Source organism: Poecilia latipinna, unplaced genomic scaffold (genome assembly GCF_001443285.1).
Source record: "Poecilia latipinna isolate Pla-1442-1.1 unplaced genomic scaffold, P_latipinna-1.0 Scaffold1299, whole genome shotgun sequence".
NCBI classification, from domain to species: Eukaryota; Metazoa; Chordata; class Actinopteri; order Cyprinodontiformes; family Poeciliidae; genus Poecilia; species Poecilia latipinna.
Genome location: NW_015113915.1, coordinates 1 through 16,003, shown reverse-complemented (window position 1 = coordinate 16,003; position 16,003 = coordinate 1). Strand labels below are relative to the sequence as shown.

General features: G+C 38.9%; 2 protein-coding genes across 5 annotated transcripts in view; one reads left to right on the top strand and one right to left on the bottom strand.

The window, feature by feature from the left end:
* The window catches only part of osbpl6 (oxysterol binding protein-like 6), a 39,659-nt gene extending 27,116 nt beyond the window's left edge, over nucleotides 1-12,543 (bottom strand). For 2 of the 4 annotated variants that reach the window (XM_015055157.1, XM_015055159.1), the window contains exons 1-2: nucleotides 12,183-12,543; nucleotides 2,591-2,836 (exon numbers count right to left, since the gene is read on the bottom strand). In XM_015055157.1, coding sequence (XP_014910643.1) covers nucleotides 2,591-2,737 — 147 coding nt within the window. In that variant the 5' untranslated portion in view covers nucleotides 2,738-2,836; nucleotides 12,183-12,543. The remainder of the gene's footprint in view (nucleotides 1-2,590; nucleotides 2,837-12,182) is intronic. The other 2 variants (XM_015055156.1, XM_015055158.1) reach the window with 1 other exon arrangement.
* Nucleotides 12,544-14,041: 1,498 nt separating this feature from the next.
* On the top strand, nucleotides 14,042-15,438 carry LOC106961421 (cytochrome c-b). Its single transcript, XM_015055150.1, has 3 exons — nucleotides 14,042-14,208; nucleotides 14,694-14,870; nucleotides 14,966-15,438. The coding sequence occupies exons 2-3, from the start codon at nucleotides 14,699-14,701 to the stop codon at nucleotides 15,109-15,111; spliced, it is 318 nt and encodes a 105-aa protein (XP_014910636.1). The 5' UTR covers nucleotides 14,042-14,208; nucleotides 14,694-14,698; the 3' UTR covers nucleotides 15,112-15,438.
* The last annotated feature ends 565 nt before the right edge of the window (nucleotides 15,439-16,003 follow it).

Below are 16,003 nucleotides of genomic sequence, written 5' to 3'. Positions count from 1 at the left end.
TTCTGCACAGACAGCTCAATTAACCTCACCACTTCAAATGTAACAAGGGTAGGCTCACTTACGCCGTCAATGTTTTAAATGTGAGGTACGACGATGTGGGTTTCTAGCAGATGAAACTCCTGCTTCAGATGAGAACGTCTCATTCACTTATTTCTCTCTTGCTCCTTTTCTCTGATTTATCAAGTGTGAGAGAACAGTCTGTGTGAGGGCCACGGGTCCCCTCACATACCCACCCAGTGAAACGGGAAGCGTGATGACCCACCACAAGAAACTACCGCTTACGTTGGTTTTAAGCACAAAGGCCTTCTAGCTCTACTTCTCTGATAACTCATACAGTAGGAAGTAATGTGTGGCAGATCACAGACAACAGCATACATGAAACAACCAATCACAGCCCAGCGTCCCAGCTGCAACACATTCCCAATCCTCCCTACAATAGATTTTATGACGACACAAATAATCTAGACCTACTGACTTAAATTATTTATATTTTATCTATTCATTTTATGACATGCAATTGTTATTCTATGAAGTATTTCCCTAAAACTAATTTAATATGCATAATGTATGTTAAGGTATGTTTTTTTTTCATCCTTTGGTTCTTCCTTTTTCCTTCCTTTGACTTCTTGAAGGTCTTGTTATTTTTACTAAATAAATTAAGAAGGGAATTTCTATTGTGGAATGTTAATGTTTATTGAGACACAACGCCAGCAGTACAGCAGGCCAGTTGTGTAATTGTGTAATCCATTGCCAAGTCTGATCGTTTGTCTCTTTATTTTGTAGTGTTTGGGACATCCAGTCATTGCAGTCTCTAAATGAACTAATGTTAAACTAATCATATCCTCATTTCAAGAGTTTAGCCTGTATTATTATGAACATCTGCTCTTTGTCTCCCCCTAATTTTTATCTGCAACTGATTTGGCAGCTTCCCACAAGTCAGATTTCCCCAAGACTTGGGATGGGGGAAAAAAAAAAAAAAGACCAATGTTTTAATTTTAAGATGACTGTTTTCAGAGAGGGAAGCTCTGCAGAGCAGCAAATCCTTTTTCTTTCTTTGGTAAGATTTGTCAAGTAAAACCCAAACACACAGGATCCAAAAAGAGAATGCAGCTTCATAGACGGTCTGCAAACCATCAAATTTCATTCAAGATTCTGATCCAACGGCTACAAAAGCATTACAATAGTTCAATAGAAGAGAATGGTTTTTCTTTTGTTGTTTTTTTTTTTAATTCTTTTTCAGCTTCCAGCTTGTCTAGTATCTGACTTCATCAATTAGGCTACTTTGGACAGGCTCTATGTAAACCTGGAAATGCGGAGAACCTTTTCATCAAAAGGTTGCAGCCAAGAAAGGGATAATGAGCTGGAGCGTCTGAATGGGTAACTGTCTGCTTCATCAAGCCGCAGGCTTTCAGCTAACTGTCCCAATTCCTCAGATCGGCTTTCTTTCTTCTGCTCTTGCGCAGACAAAACTGGCCGTCCACACCGGGCCTTGCAGAATGTGCCACATGTTCAGTGGGGCACCGAGCCTTCGCCTGTCTCTCATGAAATATTCACCAGCCAGTGCCGACGGAAAAGCAGTGATGTCAGAGATTCCAGTATGGGTGTCTCGTTTCCGTGCGGCCACAGTGACACAGCAGCTCCGAGAGGAGAGGAAGGACGGCCGGGGGCTTCGGATGACTTAACCCAGGGGTTAAGTTTGAGACACTGTTCTGTGAACTGTGACATAAGAGCGCAGCTCATTTGGTAGTCACTGCTCTTTCTCTGCTGATTAGTCTGCTAACTAGCACATATCTTGCAAAGGTTGGGCAGCAGGTTTATCTAATTGTGTTTAACCTTTCACGAGGAATGAATGCATAATGCTTAGCTGTTATGGTAACATCCATCTGTGTTTGTCGCATCTTGCTATTTCAGCATATGGCTGACTAATGATTAAAGGGAATTCTGGCACATATGAATACGCCTGCAGAAATGTCTGCATAGCTGCTTCTTTTACCTATGTATTTATTTGCCTTGGCTATGATTTCAATGTTTCAAAGTACTCGTGTAGAAACTGAAATTTATTTTAAGTTAAATTTTGCTCTTAAATTTGGGTGGGGGATTCAAACACTTAAATTTGTTCAACCATTCTACTGTAGCACCACTTTCTATAGCTTTTCTTAAAGGACTCCCCTTTAATTATCTCCATCCATCTTTCCATCAACTCTTCTTAGTTTGTCTTTTTCTGATATAGAAAAAAAAAAAATCCCAACTGCATGATGCTCCAATGGGCAGGTCTTCAGTTCAGCTTTGGTCTCATCTGTCGGCTAAACCTTCTTAAATGAACTCTGCACTTTTTAGATTTACAAACAGAATATGTAAAAAAACGAAATTGAAAAAAAAGTTTGTTTTGACGTGGCAAAACGTGAAACAGATAATTATTGATGTGAATACTTTTGCATAGCAACATGTTTTGGTCATAATTTACTATTTCCTTGATCCTTACTGACAGAGTCCCCCCAACATCCAAAGTACTCCAACATTCACTCCTGAGAATTTCATCGTTGCTCCAGCTTCACTCCCAGGAACCTGCTGAAGTTAGAAGATCCGTTACCTGCCGGCTGTCTCGCTGGGACGAGGAAGAGGAGGAGGCGCTCTTTTGAACCGGCACCGAGGTCTTGTTCACTGGCGTGGAGCTCCTCTCCTCGGTGCTCATGGTGCGGCCGTGGGGGCCTCGCTGGTACTGATGGTGCAGAGACATGCTGGCCACCGGTCAGCCCTGCGGAGCTTCCTCAGCACTGGGGCCCACAGGTCGGGCACATCCTCTGAGACGTCCTCACACTCACAGCCTGCTGCTCATCTGAAACACAAGGATCAGGGAGTCATATTCCACTCGCTCAACCCGCGCTGCAATGCAGAAGTGATTTTATAAAAAGAGTTTTAGAATTACCACATCTGAACGGCTCCGAGCCTCCTTTAATTCAGCGTGTTAATCTGAGAAACTGACTGACCCTCAGCATTTCTTTGAAGCCTGGCTTCCTCTTCTTCTTCTTCTTCGCACTTGTGTTGAGTGACTGGGGAAAGCTTATCCACTATGCTGTGAAATTACTGCCACTAAGGATTACTCAGCATGCGTTAAGCCGAGATATGATCATCAAAAAGCTCAACTGATCACTCTCTTTTATTATCAGTCAGTATTACTAATTGTTGTCCTAATTAACAATTTGGACTGTCAAGGATAAAAAATATAATCTCTTTCATTTCATCAAGAAAGGTTTTTCAGTTCAAAAGTGAACTGATAATCCCCAAGGAATATTTTTTGCAACTTTTTCATACATAAACATTTATCCTGTTTGGCCTGCACTGTTAGCCCTATTTCAAGTCAAATAGTTGCTCGTACTGTCGATATGAAAAGGCAAAGTATTTATATTAACTGTTTTTTACAACTTTACTTTTTTTGCCATTGTTTTCAACGTTATGGCCAAAGAGGTAGTGAGAAAAAGTATTATTTTATACAGTGTTGTACGTAAAAGAAAAAGATAAAAACTTAATTGTCCATAAAAATTGAAATTTGCATTACATCATCTGTAAGATGCCCCCCATAAAAATAACACGAATCAAGCAACATCATAAACATTCACGGCAGTTTAAAAAGAAAACTAATACGTGATCGGCAATAAAGTGTTCATTTATTCTTTTTCTGGTTCAGTAGTTTGATGGTGTTTGATGTCGTATTAAAATTCTGCTGTCCAAGCTGAACCGCTCATTAGTTAGTCTTATTTAGACCTGAGTCACTTTAATCCATTTTCTGAGTCAGGGATCTAACAGTGTGTACTGGGTCAAACCCATCCTGTTTATCAATCAACCCAGGACTGGATCATTACATTTGACCCGAAATGTAATGATCCAAAATGACCTGCATTGTTATTTTTAGCAGGTTTTAGGTCAGTGGTGTTCAAAGTGAAGAAAGGTATATGATTTCTGAAAGTTTTGTTGGTTAATCTCAACAACCAGAAAAGGACATGGAGTCACAATTTAGCATAAATTACAGATCCATTTTCTACAAAATGAGATCAATTTGTTTCATTGATTAAACAAAAAAACACAACAAAAATGTTTTTACGTTTTTATTTTAACATCTAGTTTTTCCCAAAGTTAAAATATTTAACACCGGTAAACATTAATATCAATTATTTTTTAAAATTTTGATAAATTACATTTCTACGCATTTTGGAGGGTTTCCGTATACAAAACCGATGGCTATTTGGATTCTGCAACAGAATGTGAAGTGAACTCCATTGTGCAGCTCGCATTATTCACAACCTTACTAAAAAGCAGCAAGTGCTAAAAAAAACTCATTAATGAACAAAAAAAAACACACCACATTTATCTATTAATCGCAATTGATTGTGTGATAATTAGTCGTGAGCCAAAATTTAATGATTGTAAAAGCTGTAGTTACATTGAGAACATAATTACCACTTCAGCGTGTTATTGACGTGATTATTAAGACCATTTAAGTTAACGATAAACCCTTTAAACATTTAATTAGATTGGAATATTTAAGAGAAAATACCAAACGAATAAGGACGTTAAACAACGCGCTGTAAGGCAGAGGCCTACCCAGAGCTCACAGGCAACCGACATCGATAACCTTTCAAACCTAAATGTGCTAAATGTGAGGTAATCTCCTGAAATAATTGTATCAGTTAACTTCAAAACATCTGGTTAAACACCGGCTCGGCTAGCAGCGGGGAGTGCCCGTTTTCATCATTAGTCATGGCACATGCTGACATCCATAACACTGCCTGCAGGGCTGCTGTGTAATTGCCTGAACTCTTGGCAACTCCACATGTACCTATTGAAAAACAAAAAGCACACATTTAAACCACCCCCTTTCTTTTCCTACAGAAAAGATTAAATATAATCACATTTGGTCTTTTAATTTAGAAAAATAGTACGCCTTTCTGTCACTGAATGATTATCAGGGTGCAGCACAGACATCTTCAGAAATAATATCTATTATTAGACTGGCTTTATCCACTGCACATTATAGTTATTGCTCAGATATGTACATATTTTTGTTCTTCATTTTGCTGCAACATGAAGCTAAAGACATATTCCAAAGTGTTTCCACTGATAGCTGTACTGTGTGTCAAACTAATAGGCAGTGATGAGTCTTGTCATCAGCAGCCTGTGTTCATCCAGTGGACAGATACTGGTGTACGCCGCTTCAGAGCACCCTGTGGTTTTAACTGCAGGATGTTTTGGTTAGGCTCTCCCGTGTGTGAGGAACCTCCCCTGAGTCCGCTCAGCAGCACTGAGCATGCTCACATGCGACTGTGCAGCTTTCTCATGCACTATAATCTATAATTCAGCTCCTGCGATAGCGTCATCATCCCCACTCTGCCTTGTCTTAAGCCAGCCAGGGTGTAAGCCACTGTAAGACAAGGCGCTAAGTCGGTTCACACAATGCGTTGCACTCTCAGCCTATTTAACACATCCGCTCTCCTTGACCTAGTAAGAAGCAGAAGTGGCATGTGCTTTCAATGTAAATGTCACTCTTCCGATGCATTATTAATCACAGTAAGTACAACCTATAGTTTGCAAGCAAAAATCAGTGTGTACTGTCAGTAAACGTTAATGACATTTAAGTTATGGCCACACGTCTTTCAGGATATGAAAAACAAAACTGGATGTGAAGCGACTGCAGCAACAGTGAAGTGAAAATACAATCAGACTATTTGTTTTCACTTCGGTTTTTCACTTTTAATGAACATTTCTAGGCTGAGGATTGACATATGCAAACCCTCTTTGTGACAATAATTTCAAACAGCCACTAATGATTAAAAAAAAAAAAGTAAACTGGAAAATGAAAGTGTTCGGTAAAAGTGTTGTTTTATTGCCACTTTATGAGGCAAACTAAAACAAACTTGTGCATAACTGAGCACTGGAAAGAAGAGGTGCCTTGTGTTCACAGCTTTTTCACACGTTGAGACGACCCCTGCTGAACCGATTGCTGTTATATGGACTTTCTCAGTTAATTAAAACGTGACGACCAACTAACCTCCCTCTGCTCTGCTCCGTAGGTTTGCACCACACCATACAATCTCCTCTAATGCAACACTTACATCACTGATCTGACTGATCTTCCCAGCACCGCACAACTTTAGCTTTTACTGTCGTTTGTGTTATATAAATCTATATATATATGACCTGTTATATGTGATGTGTCTCCCTATTTAACAACATGAAAAACAGAAAAGGGTGCATTCAGCCCCCTTACTCTTTTAACCATAGTTCAATCAGTGCTTTTTAATGCACATTTTGAAGTATTGTGTTAGATACTAATGCAACATCATTTTCCAGTACCGTTTACTGAAAATTCAAAATAACATCCTGAATTTCGCAAACAAAAGAAAAAATCATTTTTAAGCTTGCATGAGCCACTTTTTGGATTTAAAAAGGGGAGACGGACATATATCTGGTGAATAATGTGTTAGCCAAGGCTCCCATTCACATCTTTGTCTTTGCCTTACCAGAGGCATGAAAGTCCAAACTTAATTACCATTTTCTTTTTGTGCTATTTTAAAAGTTTGATGAAAATTGGATGGAAACTGTTATGTGCACTTGCTTAGTGTAGCTAGTGACACACTAAACAGGTTTAGCCAACATGGAAGGGATTCCACTTTGGTCATTTTGGTCTACATGAATGTGCATCGAAAAACGAACACTGTGCATGACCCTGAACATAGCAAGCCTACAGAAAACGTGTTTGTGGGGACACTTTTTTTTGTCAGGGAAGTTGCTCAGAGGCGTTGGGACGATAGATGGAGCTGCTAAACTCGTTAAACTCGTTGCCATCCAGGAGGGATACATGGTAGACGCTGCAAAAGACTTGAGGACATATGGAAGTTCTCCATCTCTCAGAACAGTTATCTAAACGGAGTCCAAACCTAAATCCAATTGAAAATCTTTATTAAGACAGAAAAATTGATGTACAAAGGCATTCTCCACCCAATTTGACTCCATCTAGAGCTGTTTTGTTTTCTTCTGTTGCAAAAATTATAAACTGAGGTTTTTGTGATCAAATGTGAAAACGTTAAAGGGACTTGACTACCTTTGCAAAGCACCGTACTTCAAGCCAATTTCTGGTTTAGCCTCAAATAGATATTCAGTTTTATTTACTGTAAATAGCAACATCACATGCTGAAGCTAATAAAATAAAACCTTTGTCATAAATTTGACAAGACGCCAAAGCTGCTCCATCCTCTGAAAGTTATGGTGGTGCCGGGAAGAGTCCGATCAGGACAGAATGAGTCATGAGCTTATTGTTCTAAATCCAGTCCTCATGAATATGGTCCACTCAGAATGAAGACAAGGCAGGTTGAATGAGTCAGCTATAAAAGCACCGCTAAACCACTTAGCTGAAACTTGAACATCTCTACGCCGACTGATTTTTGCAAGTTCATTTGGACGTCTCTGATTTTTAACACACCCAACTTTTGTACATTGTCCTGAAAAGGAAGAAAAAGCTTTCAAACTAGAAGAACATTGGCTCGCTTTTTATTGATTTTTAATGTTTTCAAGAGCTTTGTGTGAAGCTGACGTTTGCTGCATTTACAGCCATTGTTCTCCAATCAATAGTACTTATTCTGGTTGAAGATGAATGAGCGTCTGCTTGATGCAAGAGATGTCTTCCATGTGTGAAGATAATGACTGAACAGAAGTAAACGGTGTGCAAATCTCACAACAACATCCAGTCAGTTTACTGCCTAAACTCATTTCAGGAGCCAAATTTGGGTTAACAATGCAAATTAGAAATTGTAGGATTTAGGGTGATGTTACACCACTTGTTTAAAGCACCTAGCAATAGCATGTAACAGTATGAGGAAGTGATCCTTTGTGTTTGCATTTTCCAAAACACCTAAAGGTTGCAATGAGATTTTATAGACAAAAATGTCCTCAGAAACCAATGAAATGGTTCTTCTTCCACCAGATATGAACAACTGCGTTTCAGTCGGCTAGAGGTTTAATTGGGCTTCAATTCAATCTAATAACTTAATGTGATGTAGCTGCTCCTTCCTAAGGAAACAGGATGGATATAATAACTTAACTGTTGTTAACAGTGTTTATCTGTGCGTTCGCCCTCATGTTAGTGGAGCAAGACTTCCTGAGAGAAAGCGAGGAAGTGAAGTATTTTAAAACGAATGAGTCTTCTTGCAAAAGTGGGTGTGTATTGCATCAAACATGAAGGCAGGCAATACAGTACAGGACAAAGTAGAAAAGTGGGTCTGGCAATCTGATGTGATAGATTGGTGGGTTACAGGTACCAAGAACCTGGTTTCAATTTATTTTTACAGCTGTGACACATTTTCGTTTATTTCTGAACTTAATATGTCAGTCATTTAGTCTCCAAAGGTGGAACTATTTAAAAACAACTAGTGATGCATGAATTGACATATCAATATCAGGTATTAATATTGCTGGTATTAAGTACATATCATCTATACATTTCTCTACTCTTTCGACATTGTAAAAAAAAGACCACACTGCTCACCTTCCTTCTCTGCTTTAGTCAAACACCCCACAATCCTGCATTGCGTCTCTATCACTGTCGCACGACCAAAAACATACCACATGCCCAACCCTAACAGTATTTCAACTATGCATTGATCTGCAATGCAACATTTACCATTTCCCAGTTGCTAATGATTACGTGCGCTGGGAATGTAGCTCGATGTATCCCTGGACGCCCCAGCCATCAGTTGTCATGGCGATAGTTTCTGCCTCCTTTAGGGTCTGAACATCTTGCGATGCTCCACATCATACCTCTGTTGCTTGTTAAATGCAACATGAACACTGATGGCATTACTCATTACCAACATGTAACATGAAGACGCTCAGTGGTAACTCAGCTGCGATGGGAGTAGAATGACAGGCGTCCCTGTGTTTTCATCACATACAAGAAACACAACCTCCCAGTATTGACCAGAGCTCCAAAGTGAAACAAGTTTGCTGGTCCCACACTCTGTTGTATAATTAAAGTGGGCCAACAAAAGCAGCCTCGTGTCCTTATATTATATTACAGGGTATTAAAGGACAAGCCCTGTCTGACTTTACAACTGGCTAATAATACAAATCAATTGATTCTGACCTTTTACCTAAGTGTAGGATATTAGACTAAATAGATGTAGATTTTGTGTGACGTTTACTAGCAGTGATCAGCACATCTCTTTAAACTAGGCTTCCTTTTTTTTTTCTTTAAAACAGCACCAGCTGGACAGAGCCAGTTTGTCCCGGGCTGCACATATTACATCATCGAGGTAGAGCAAGGCATAACACATCGAAAGGCTTTTAAGGTACTACCTTATTTGTTCCCAACATAATAATAAAAAATGGGGAAAAAAAGGAGTTTGCATCTCATTTAAGGAATCATGTTAACAATTTTAGGTTCCACACTTTATAGTAGGACATGAAAAACCTGTCATACTTTTCAATTATAGGGTAAATATTAAAAAAACTAGATCCTATCTACCCTACATAGATGTTAATTAAATGGCAACGAGATGTGGCATCATTTTGCAATTCCTTGCAATTCCCTACTTCTTCTACGTAGAAAGAGACTCATACTGACCATAAGTCACTTTGTTAGTCAAATTTACCATTCCTAAAGTCCATCTCCATGAAGCAGAGTTGAAGAAACTGTTCATAACATACTTGTTGCACACTGCCAGTTAGCTGACTGAAAGGAGATGGCTACGTTTTATGCAAAGACTAATTCGGCTGTGATAACACAGATAGTTAAAGAAATTAAAGGAGCTTAACCAACCACTTTAATCTAGTTAACACTATTCTAAAATTACAGGTAGGAAGATAAAAACTGGTGATGAATCTATTTTGATTTAAATCCACATGTTATCAACAACTGACTATAAAACTGTAGCATTTTTTTCTCAAGGTCGTCACATTTTCATGCTGGTTCATAGTTTAAATTGAGGAGGTATGGTTATGCAACTGCAGCAATTACACTCCACCTACAGGAGACCCTTAGATGAAATTGGTTTTGACCAGGGGTCATAATCTGTCATATTCATAACAAGCTGCTTGCAATAGAAGAAACATCCAATTCTGATGCTGTTACTGAGTATTACAGCGACAGTCCAGGTTTCAGCCTCCCATCATCACAATATCTACTCCACAGGTTCAACATCTCAGTCACTAAATCACATTTCAGATGCATCAAGAGCATCGAAAGCTCATCCAGCTGGCAAAATATATTACTGGCAAGTAGTGTGAATGCATGGCACTTTAAATATAATATCCAACCACAAATGCATCTTAGCAGTCCTGAACAAATGCAACCGCAAACACATTGATATTGTGATTTGATATATAATGCAGATCGGCACTGGGCCACAAGCAGACTGACCCAAAATGGGTATCAGAATCAAAACTACACAAACTGGGTGTAATGTAGGGATGGAGGTGTGGAATTAGAGTTGTATCACAATCATTTTATTCATTTATTTTGATACTTATAGAAGTGATGATAAAAGTTTTAAACATTATTTAGCATCAATAGTATCTTTTGGCAATCTTCTGTCACGGCATACGCCTGCCATACTTTCAAATGCTGACATTTACCAATTCTCTAATGTAACAAACAGCAGAAAAAAAATTGGGGGTGGGAGAGGGACTTCCACCCATCATAAATTGGAGTTTATTGGAATCAAGTTGGAATTATTATCACATTCATTAGTTTTCCCACTAAAAAACAATATTCCCACTCCCTCAAACTGACCTACACCCCAACTGGATGACTGTTGGGGTGTAGATCATTACTCCCTCATTTGAGTAACATGTTGTAATTGGTATGGTTGGGTTACAAGAATCAAAGTGTACCAAGGTTTTAAAAAGTGACATTTTCAGAATGGCTAAAATGATCTATCAAACTGATCATCTGGTTTAAACTCCTATTAGTAGAAGCCAGCTGACACTGTTGGTCAGCTGGCTGAAAGAAGGCTCCTACATTAATCCCACGCTTATAAGAAATATCCGTCTGTCTCATAGGAAAATATGTAAGGTCTCAAACAACATACACAGACATTTGGCTGGAAATGAACAGAGCACCACCCACCACAGTCAGCACTATGTAGCTAGTTAAACAGCTGAAAACATCCTATTATAATATAAAATGAAATGAATAAATAAATGTTATAGATAGCTGCAACCGGTATGTTGCATACTTGTAGCAGGAGAAGCACCGATTGCTGGTTATTCTCCTGTGATGTTATTGAAAATAACATAACTTTCTACATTTTGTTCAACTTTTTCATGTAAATACAGCAGTGATTTTAATCAAGGTTATCATACTGTAAGATTCTCCCTATAATATAGATCTATGACTGTCTTATAGGCATGGAGGTAGCAGTCTAAACGGCATGGGAACACTTTCAGCTGGATGATTCCTCAGCAAGGGCTCAGTAATACATCAGAGACTCAATAATCAATGCAGATCAAAGCAGGATCCATTCAAAGGGAATGCTAGTTACAAACTACACAGAGCTTTTCATACCTCTCCTATCTTCTTGCATTTCTGTGGCTCATGACTAACTGCAGTGTCACTGGCTGACCTTCAGTTAAAAAAGGAGGCTGAGTGATAGTGTGGGATGAAACTTTTTTAAATTAGCTGCCATACAAACACCAAGCAACAGATTGAGTGGGGCTTTTTTGGGGGTGGCTATAATAATGGAAAATAATCATCTTTGCTGATTCATTAATAGTTGTGGAACGTGTGTGGGAAATAAAACACAGGACTCGGTTAAAAAAAAGGGGGTGAATATAAGAGTGACGCATCATCATTACATCATCAAAGTCATCAGTTGGTTGGTCGGCTGGTTACTCCAACATACAGCATCCATGTTTTTATGGATCCTTGATCGTGATGTTTGGATACATACTGCAGGAGTTGTAGCATCCCAGCAGCTGGCTATGTGGTCATGTCTGACCGGTCCGCGCTGATTCACTCAGGATGCAAATACAGAAGGATGAGGAGCTGTGCTCTCAGTCTGAGTGGCTAAATGGAGCACTAAAGCAGCAGCTCTTCATCACAATACCCGATGAAACTGTCACAAACCAACCAAACACAAGCAGTGCTGGTATTTAGGTTGCCACGGATCAGAGAGAAAAGCTTAGTGCCTTACCACAGATGCGCTGTGATGACCATGTCTTTACAGTTCTTGGCGCAGGAAACAATTGAGGGGGTCTTCCTTGACTGGGCAGAGATTCCCCGCTCCTCAGAGACAAAACCTGCTCACACCGGCCTCTCTGCGTGCATACCACACTTTTTTCACATCATAAAGCTCTCGTGCTTTACGGAAGCCAGAAACATTGTGGGAAGTCTAGAGAGAGAGAGAAAAAAGTGCTGTGTTAGTCCGTTTCCTTGAATGCGGGGCTGTGATGCTCAGCTCATCTCTCAACTGCACCCCGGTCGCTCCTCCCTGCAGCAAGATCGGCTTTAGGCGGGAAGAAATGCCCGGAGTGGATCGAACGCAGCCGGGCAGCGAGCGAGCACGAAAACACGGAGGTGGAGTCGTGAAAAAACTCGGATTGGGAGGAGGTAAGTTTTGTGAGGGGAAAAAAGTGGGGTCAGCGTCAGGCTGTTGAAATTTAACAAATTAAACTTCTGAAGCAGTTGCATTGAAATACTTTGGCTTGATTTTATTATTGGGCTGCATGGTGGCTTTATTGGTGAAAAAGATTTTTGGACTTTGTTGCAGCCAGTAGGCATCGGTCATGAAGGTGCTTGTACATTTTAAGCTCAAGCAACAACAACAAAAAAAAGTTCAGGAACTTGTAACGAAAAGAGATTATGCACAGACTAAAAATGGTGTGATGACTGAAATCTGAAGCAATTTGGTCAGAAGCCTGGCATTAGCAATATGAACCTTCTGCACATGGCATGCAGCTCAAGCAGATCATAACAATAATGCAGCCTTATCCATGAATATCTTTGAGATAGTTTAGTTTATAACCAAAAACATGAGCAAAGTAAAAAAAAAAAACATTAACAAGTAACCTAAAGTCTCAGGCACAGAATACCCCAACGCCTCAGAACACATCATTATTCATCTCAGACCTTTGAACAGAAAAAAAAAATGTGCCTCACGTTACATTTCTAAATATTATCCAAAGACTCTCCGACTGGCACCATCTCAAATGTCTTGCAAAAAAGTGAAACATTTTTTATTTTTGATTTTGATTTGTGTTTACTTAAAAAAAAAAAAAAAAAAACAGGAAAATGACTGAACCAGCATCAAATTTACAATCTAATATGACCTATTCAAATTCAGATAATTTTGATAAATAGAAGCTGTTAACCCAAACATTCATTTGTATAGCATGGTAGTGCAAACACCCACATTTTAGTTCCAAGCCAGGAAATATAAACAAGACCAACATTTGGCACTGAAGCTGAAATTGTCTTGTTGCCTGGCAGCAACTCTTAGCACATCTGCACAGCCAGAAGAAAGTAACTCAGATTCTTTGTCACAGTAGATTGCAGGTAAGTGCCTTCTGTTTGATGTGCTTGCAAAAAGAAAAACAAAGAGGTCAAAGCAACATTTCATTTTAAAGAGTACTGAGAATTTTCTTCTTGAGTTGATTTCAAAAAGTGTTTCAGATTATTGTTTTTGTTCTTTGATTAATGTACTAAACAGTGTTATTCTTTTCCCTGGTGATCTACACTAACTTTATCAAGTTGTCCTATATTTGGTTTTAGATCTGACTCCAAAACAAGTTTGAATTTCTTTATTTAATTCTTTCTTTTTCCGTCTTTCTCAATCTATCTGTATTCATTTGAGCTTAATGTCTATCACTGAGAAATGAGTTTATAACAAAAAAAACACTTTATGTCTTCCTTTCGTTGCGTGACGTTTTTTGATATCCTGTGGTGTTTCCCGGATCGCATTGACGCAGAAGAGTGATTTCTCAATGAGTTTTGACATATTTGACCTTGTTTTTTCTTCTTCTTCTTCTTCTTTTGACATTGACGCGGATGATGAAACGTCAGCTGACTGATGACGTGTAATTCTGACTAACTTTAAAATAAGGAAGCACGTTTTTTTTTCTCAACTCGACAGTCGACAAAACCGGTAGAAGGACAAAAGCCGGGTAGTTAGAGGTTACTCTCACGATACACCTGATTTGACACAACAAATTAACCGAAAGGTAAGACCACGATCCTGAAAAGTTGGGTTTAATGGTTGTTGGGTTTTCTGCTCCGCCTTGTCGAGTTTTCGACTTGAAAAAGCGAGTTAGATATGGGTTTGTCACTTCCTGCCTCCCACAACGTGGCCTGGTACCGGTCTGAGCCTTTTACCATTGAATCAAGTACATTTTAATCATAATGCTGAATTGCTTTCATATTACTTGGAGTTGAAATTAAGATCTTCGTCCTTTATGTTTTATCCCAATATGCTTAAATAATCGACAACAGCAACAAAACATTTTTGCTGTAGTGTTTGCTGAGAAAATGAGTAACTTAAATATCCAGAAACTCCATAGTTACTTCTTTTGTTTCATTTTAAGAGCACTTAGTTTCTGTTCGTTCTTTAAAAAAAAAAAAAAAAGTAGATTTTGTAACACGTTGGATGTCGCCCCCTAGTGGCATGTCTTGTTAAATAAAATCAAATGAAATGTGTTCTCCTTTCCAGAAATTATGAGCGGGGACATTGAAAAGGGAAAAAAGACCTTCGTCCAAAAGTGTGCCCAGTGTCACACTGTAGAAAAAGGCGGGAAGCATAAAACTGGACCCAACTTATGGGGCCTGTTTGGACGTCAGACAGGCCAGGCTGATGGCTACTCTTACACAGATGCCAACAAAAACAAAGGTAAATACTGTTTAATGTGAATAAGAATTAGTTTCTTAATCAGGGATCACGCTGTTTGACTTTGACTTTACTTTTGGACTTACTGTAATTTCCAGGAATTGTATGGAATGAAGAGACTCTGAATGTTTATCTGGAGAATCCAAAGAAATACATCCCTGGGACAAAGATGATCTTTGCTGGCATCAAGAAGAAGAACGAGCGCGCCGACCTCATCGCGTATCTCAAGTCATCCACTTCGTAAACGAGGATTTCCTCTGCACAGCTTTACCTGTCTTTGTGTCTGAAGTTAAGCAGCTCAGGAGACTCTTTCATTCCAAACTAAGGCAGAGCAGGAACCAACTAAACTGAAATCGAATGTCACATATGCTGAAACTGTTTATGAAATTGTGATAGCTGTTTTTACATATGATAACTTCCTGTTTTAACAGGTATATTTTTGTAATCTAAAATAATGAATAAGTTCTGTGCATGTAGAAGAAAATGAGTTGGACCTCCTCATGGTATATTTGTCTTAGTAATCATATTTATCATTTTGTAATTTACTTGAATAAAATTGACACTAAACATTTTCAGTTTTTTTTTTTTCCTTTAATAGTAATACAAATCTGTTTTGTGTTTAGTTAAAGGTAAATCAGTAACGTTTATATGAAGCAGAGATTGGGGCCTTTCTTGTAATTGTAGATCTTTTCATAGTCCTACAACAAGGACCAGGGTTGGGAATCACTGGTTTAGAGAGCTGCGTCTAAGCATCATAACCAAACTATTTTAACTGAAACCGGCTATTTTTAGCTGTAAATTGTGCACTTTGGAGGCATGTCATCTGCTAGCGAATCTCGCCACTGTGTTTTATCAAGTCCAAGGTAGTCATAGTCCTTTTTTAGGGCACTTTATGCTTCCCTCTGCTGATGAGCTTTATGGAGATACAGATTTTATTTTCTAGCTGAACTTGGCACCTGCTCACACGGTTCAAAGTATCTCTTCCTGTCAGGGTGTCACTGTGCTTGAACGGTCAGAAGACGGGGCTGACATAAACCCTACAGATATTCTGTGGAATATTATAAAGAGGGAGTCACCAGTCAACAATGCAGGCAAGCTAAATTAATTGTTGCAATTAAATGTTTTTGTTTTTAATT

Excerpts from the sequence above, each read along its gene's own strand:
- LOC106961421 (XM_015055150.1), top strand. The coding sequence starts at position 14,699 with ATGAGCGGGGACATTGAAAAGGGAAAAAAGACCTTCGTCCAAAAGTGT. Across the intron at positions 14,871-14,965 it reads AGATGCCAACAAAAACAAAG|GAATTGTATGGAATGAAGAG; the intron begins GTAAATACTGTT and ends TGTAATTTCCAG.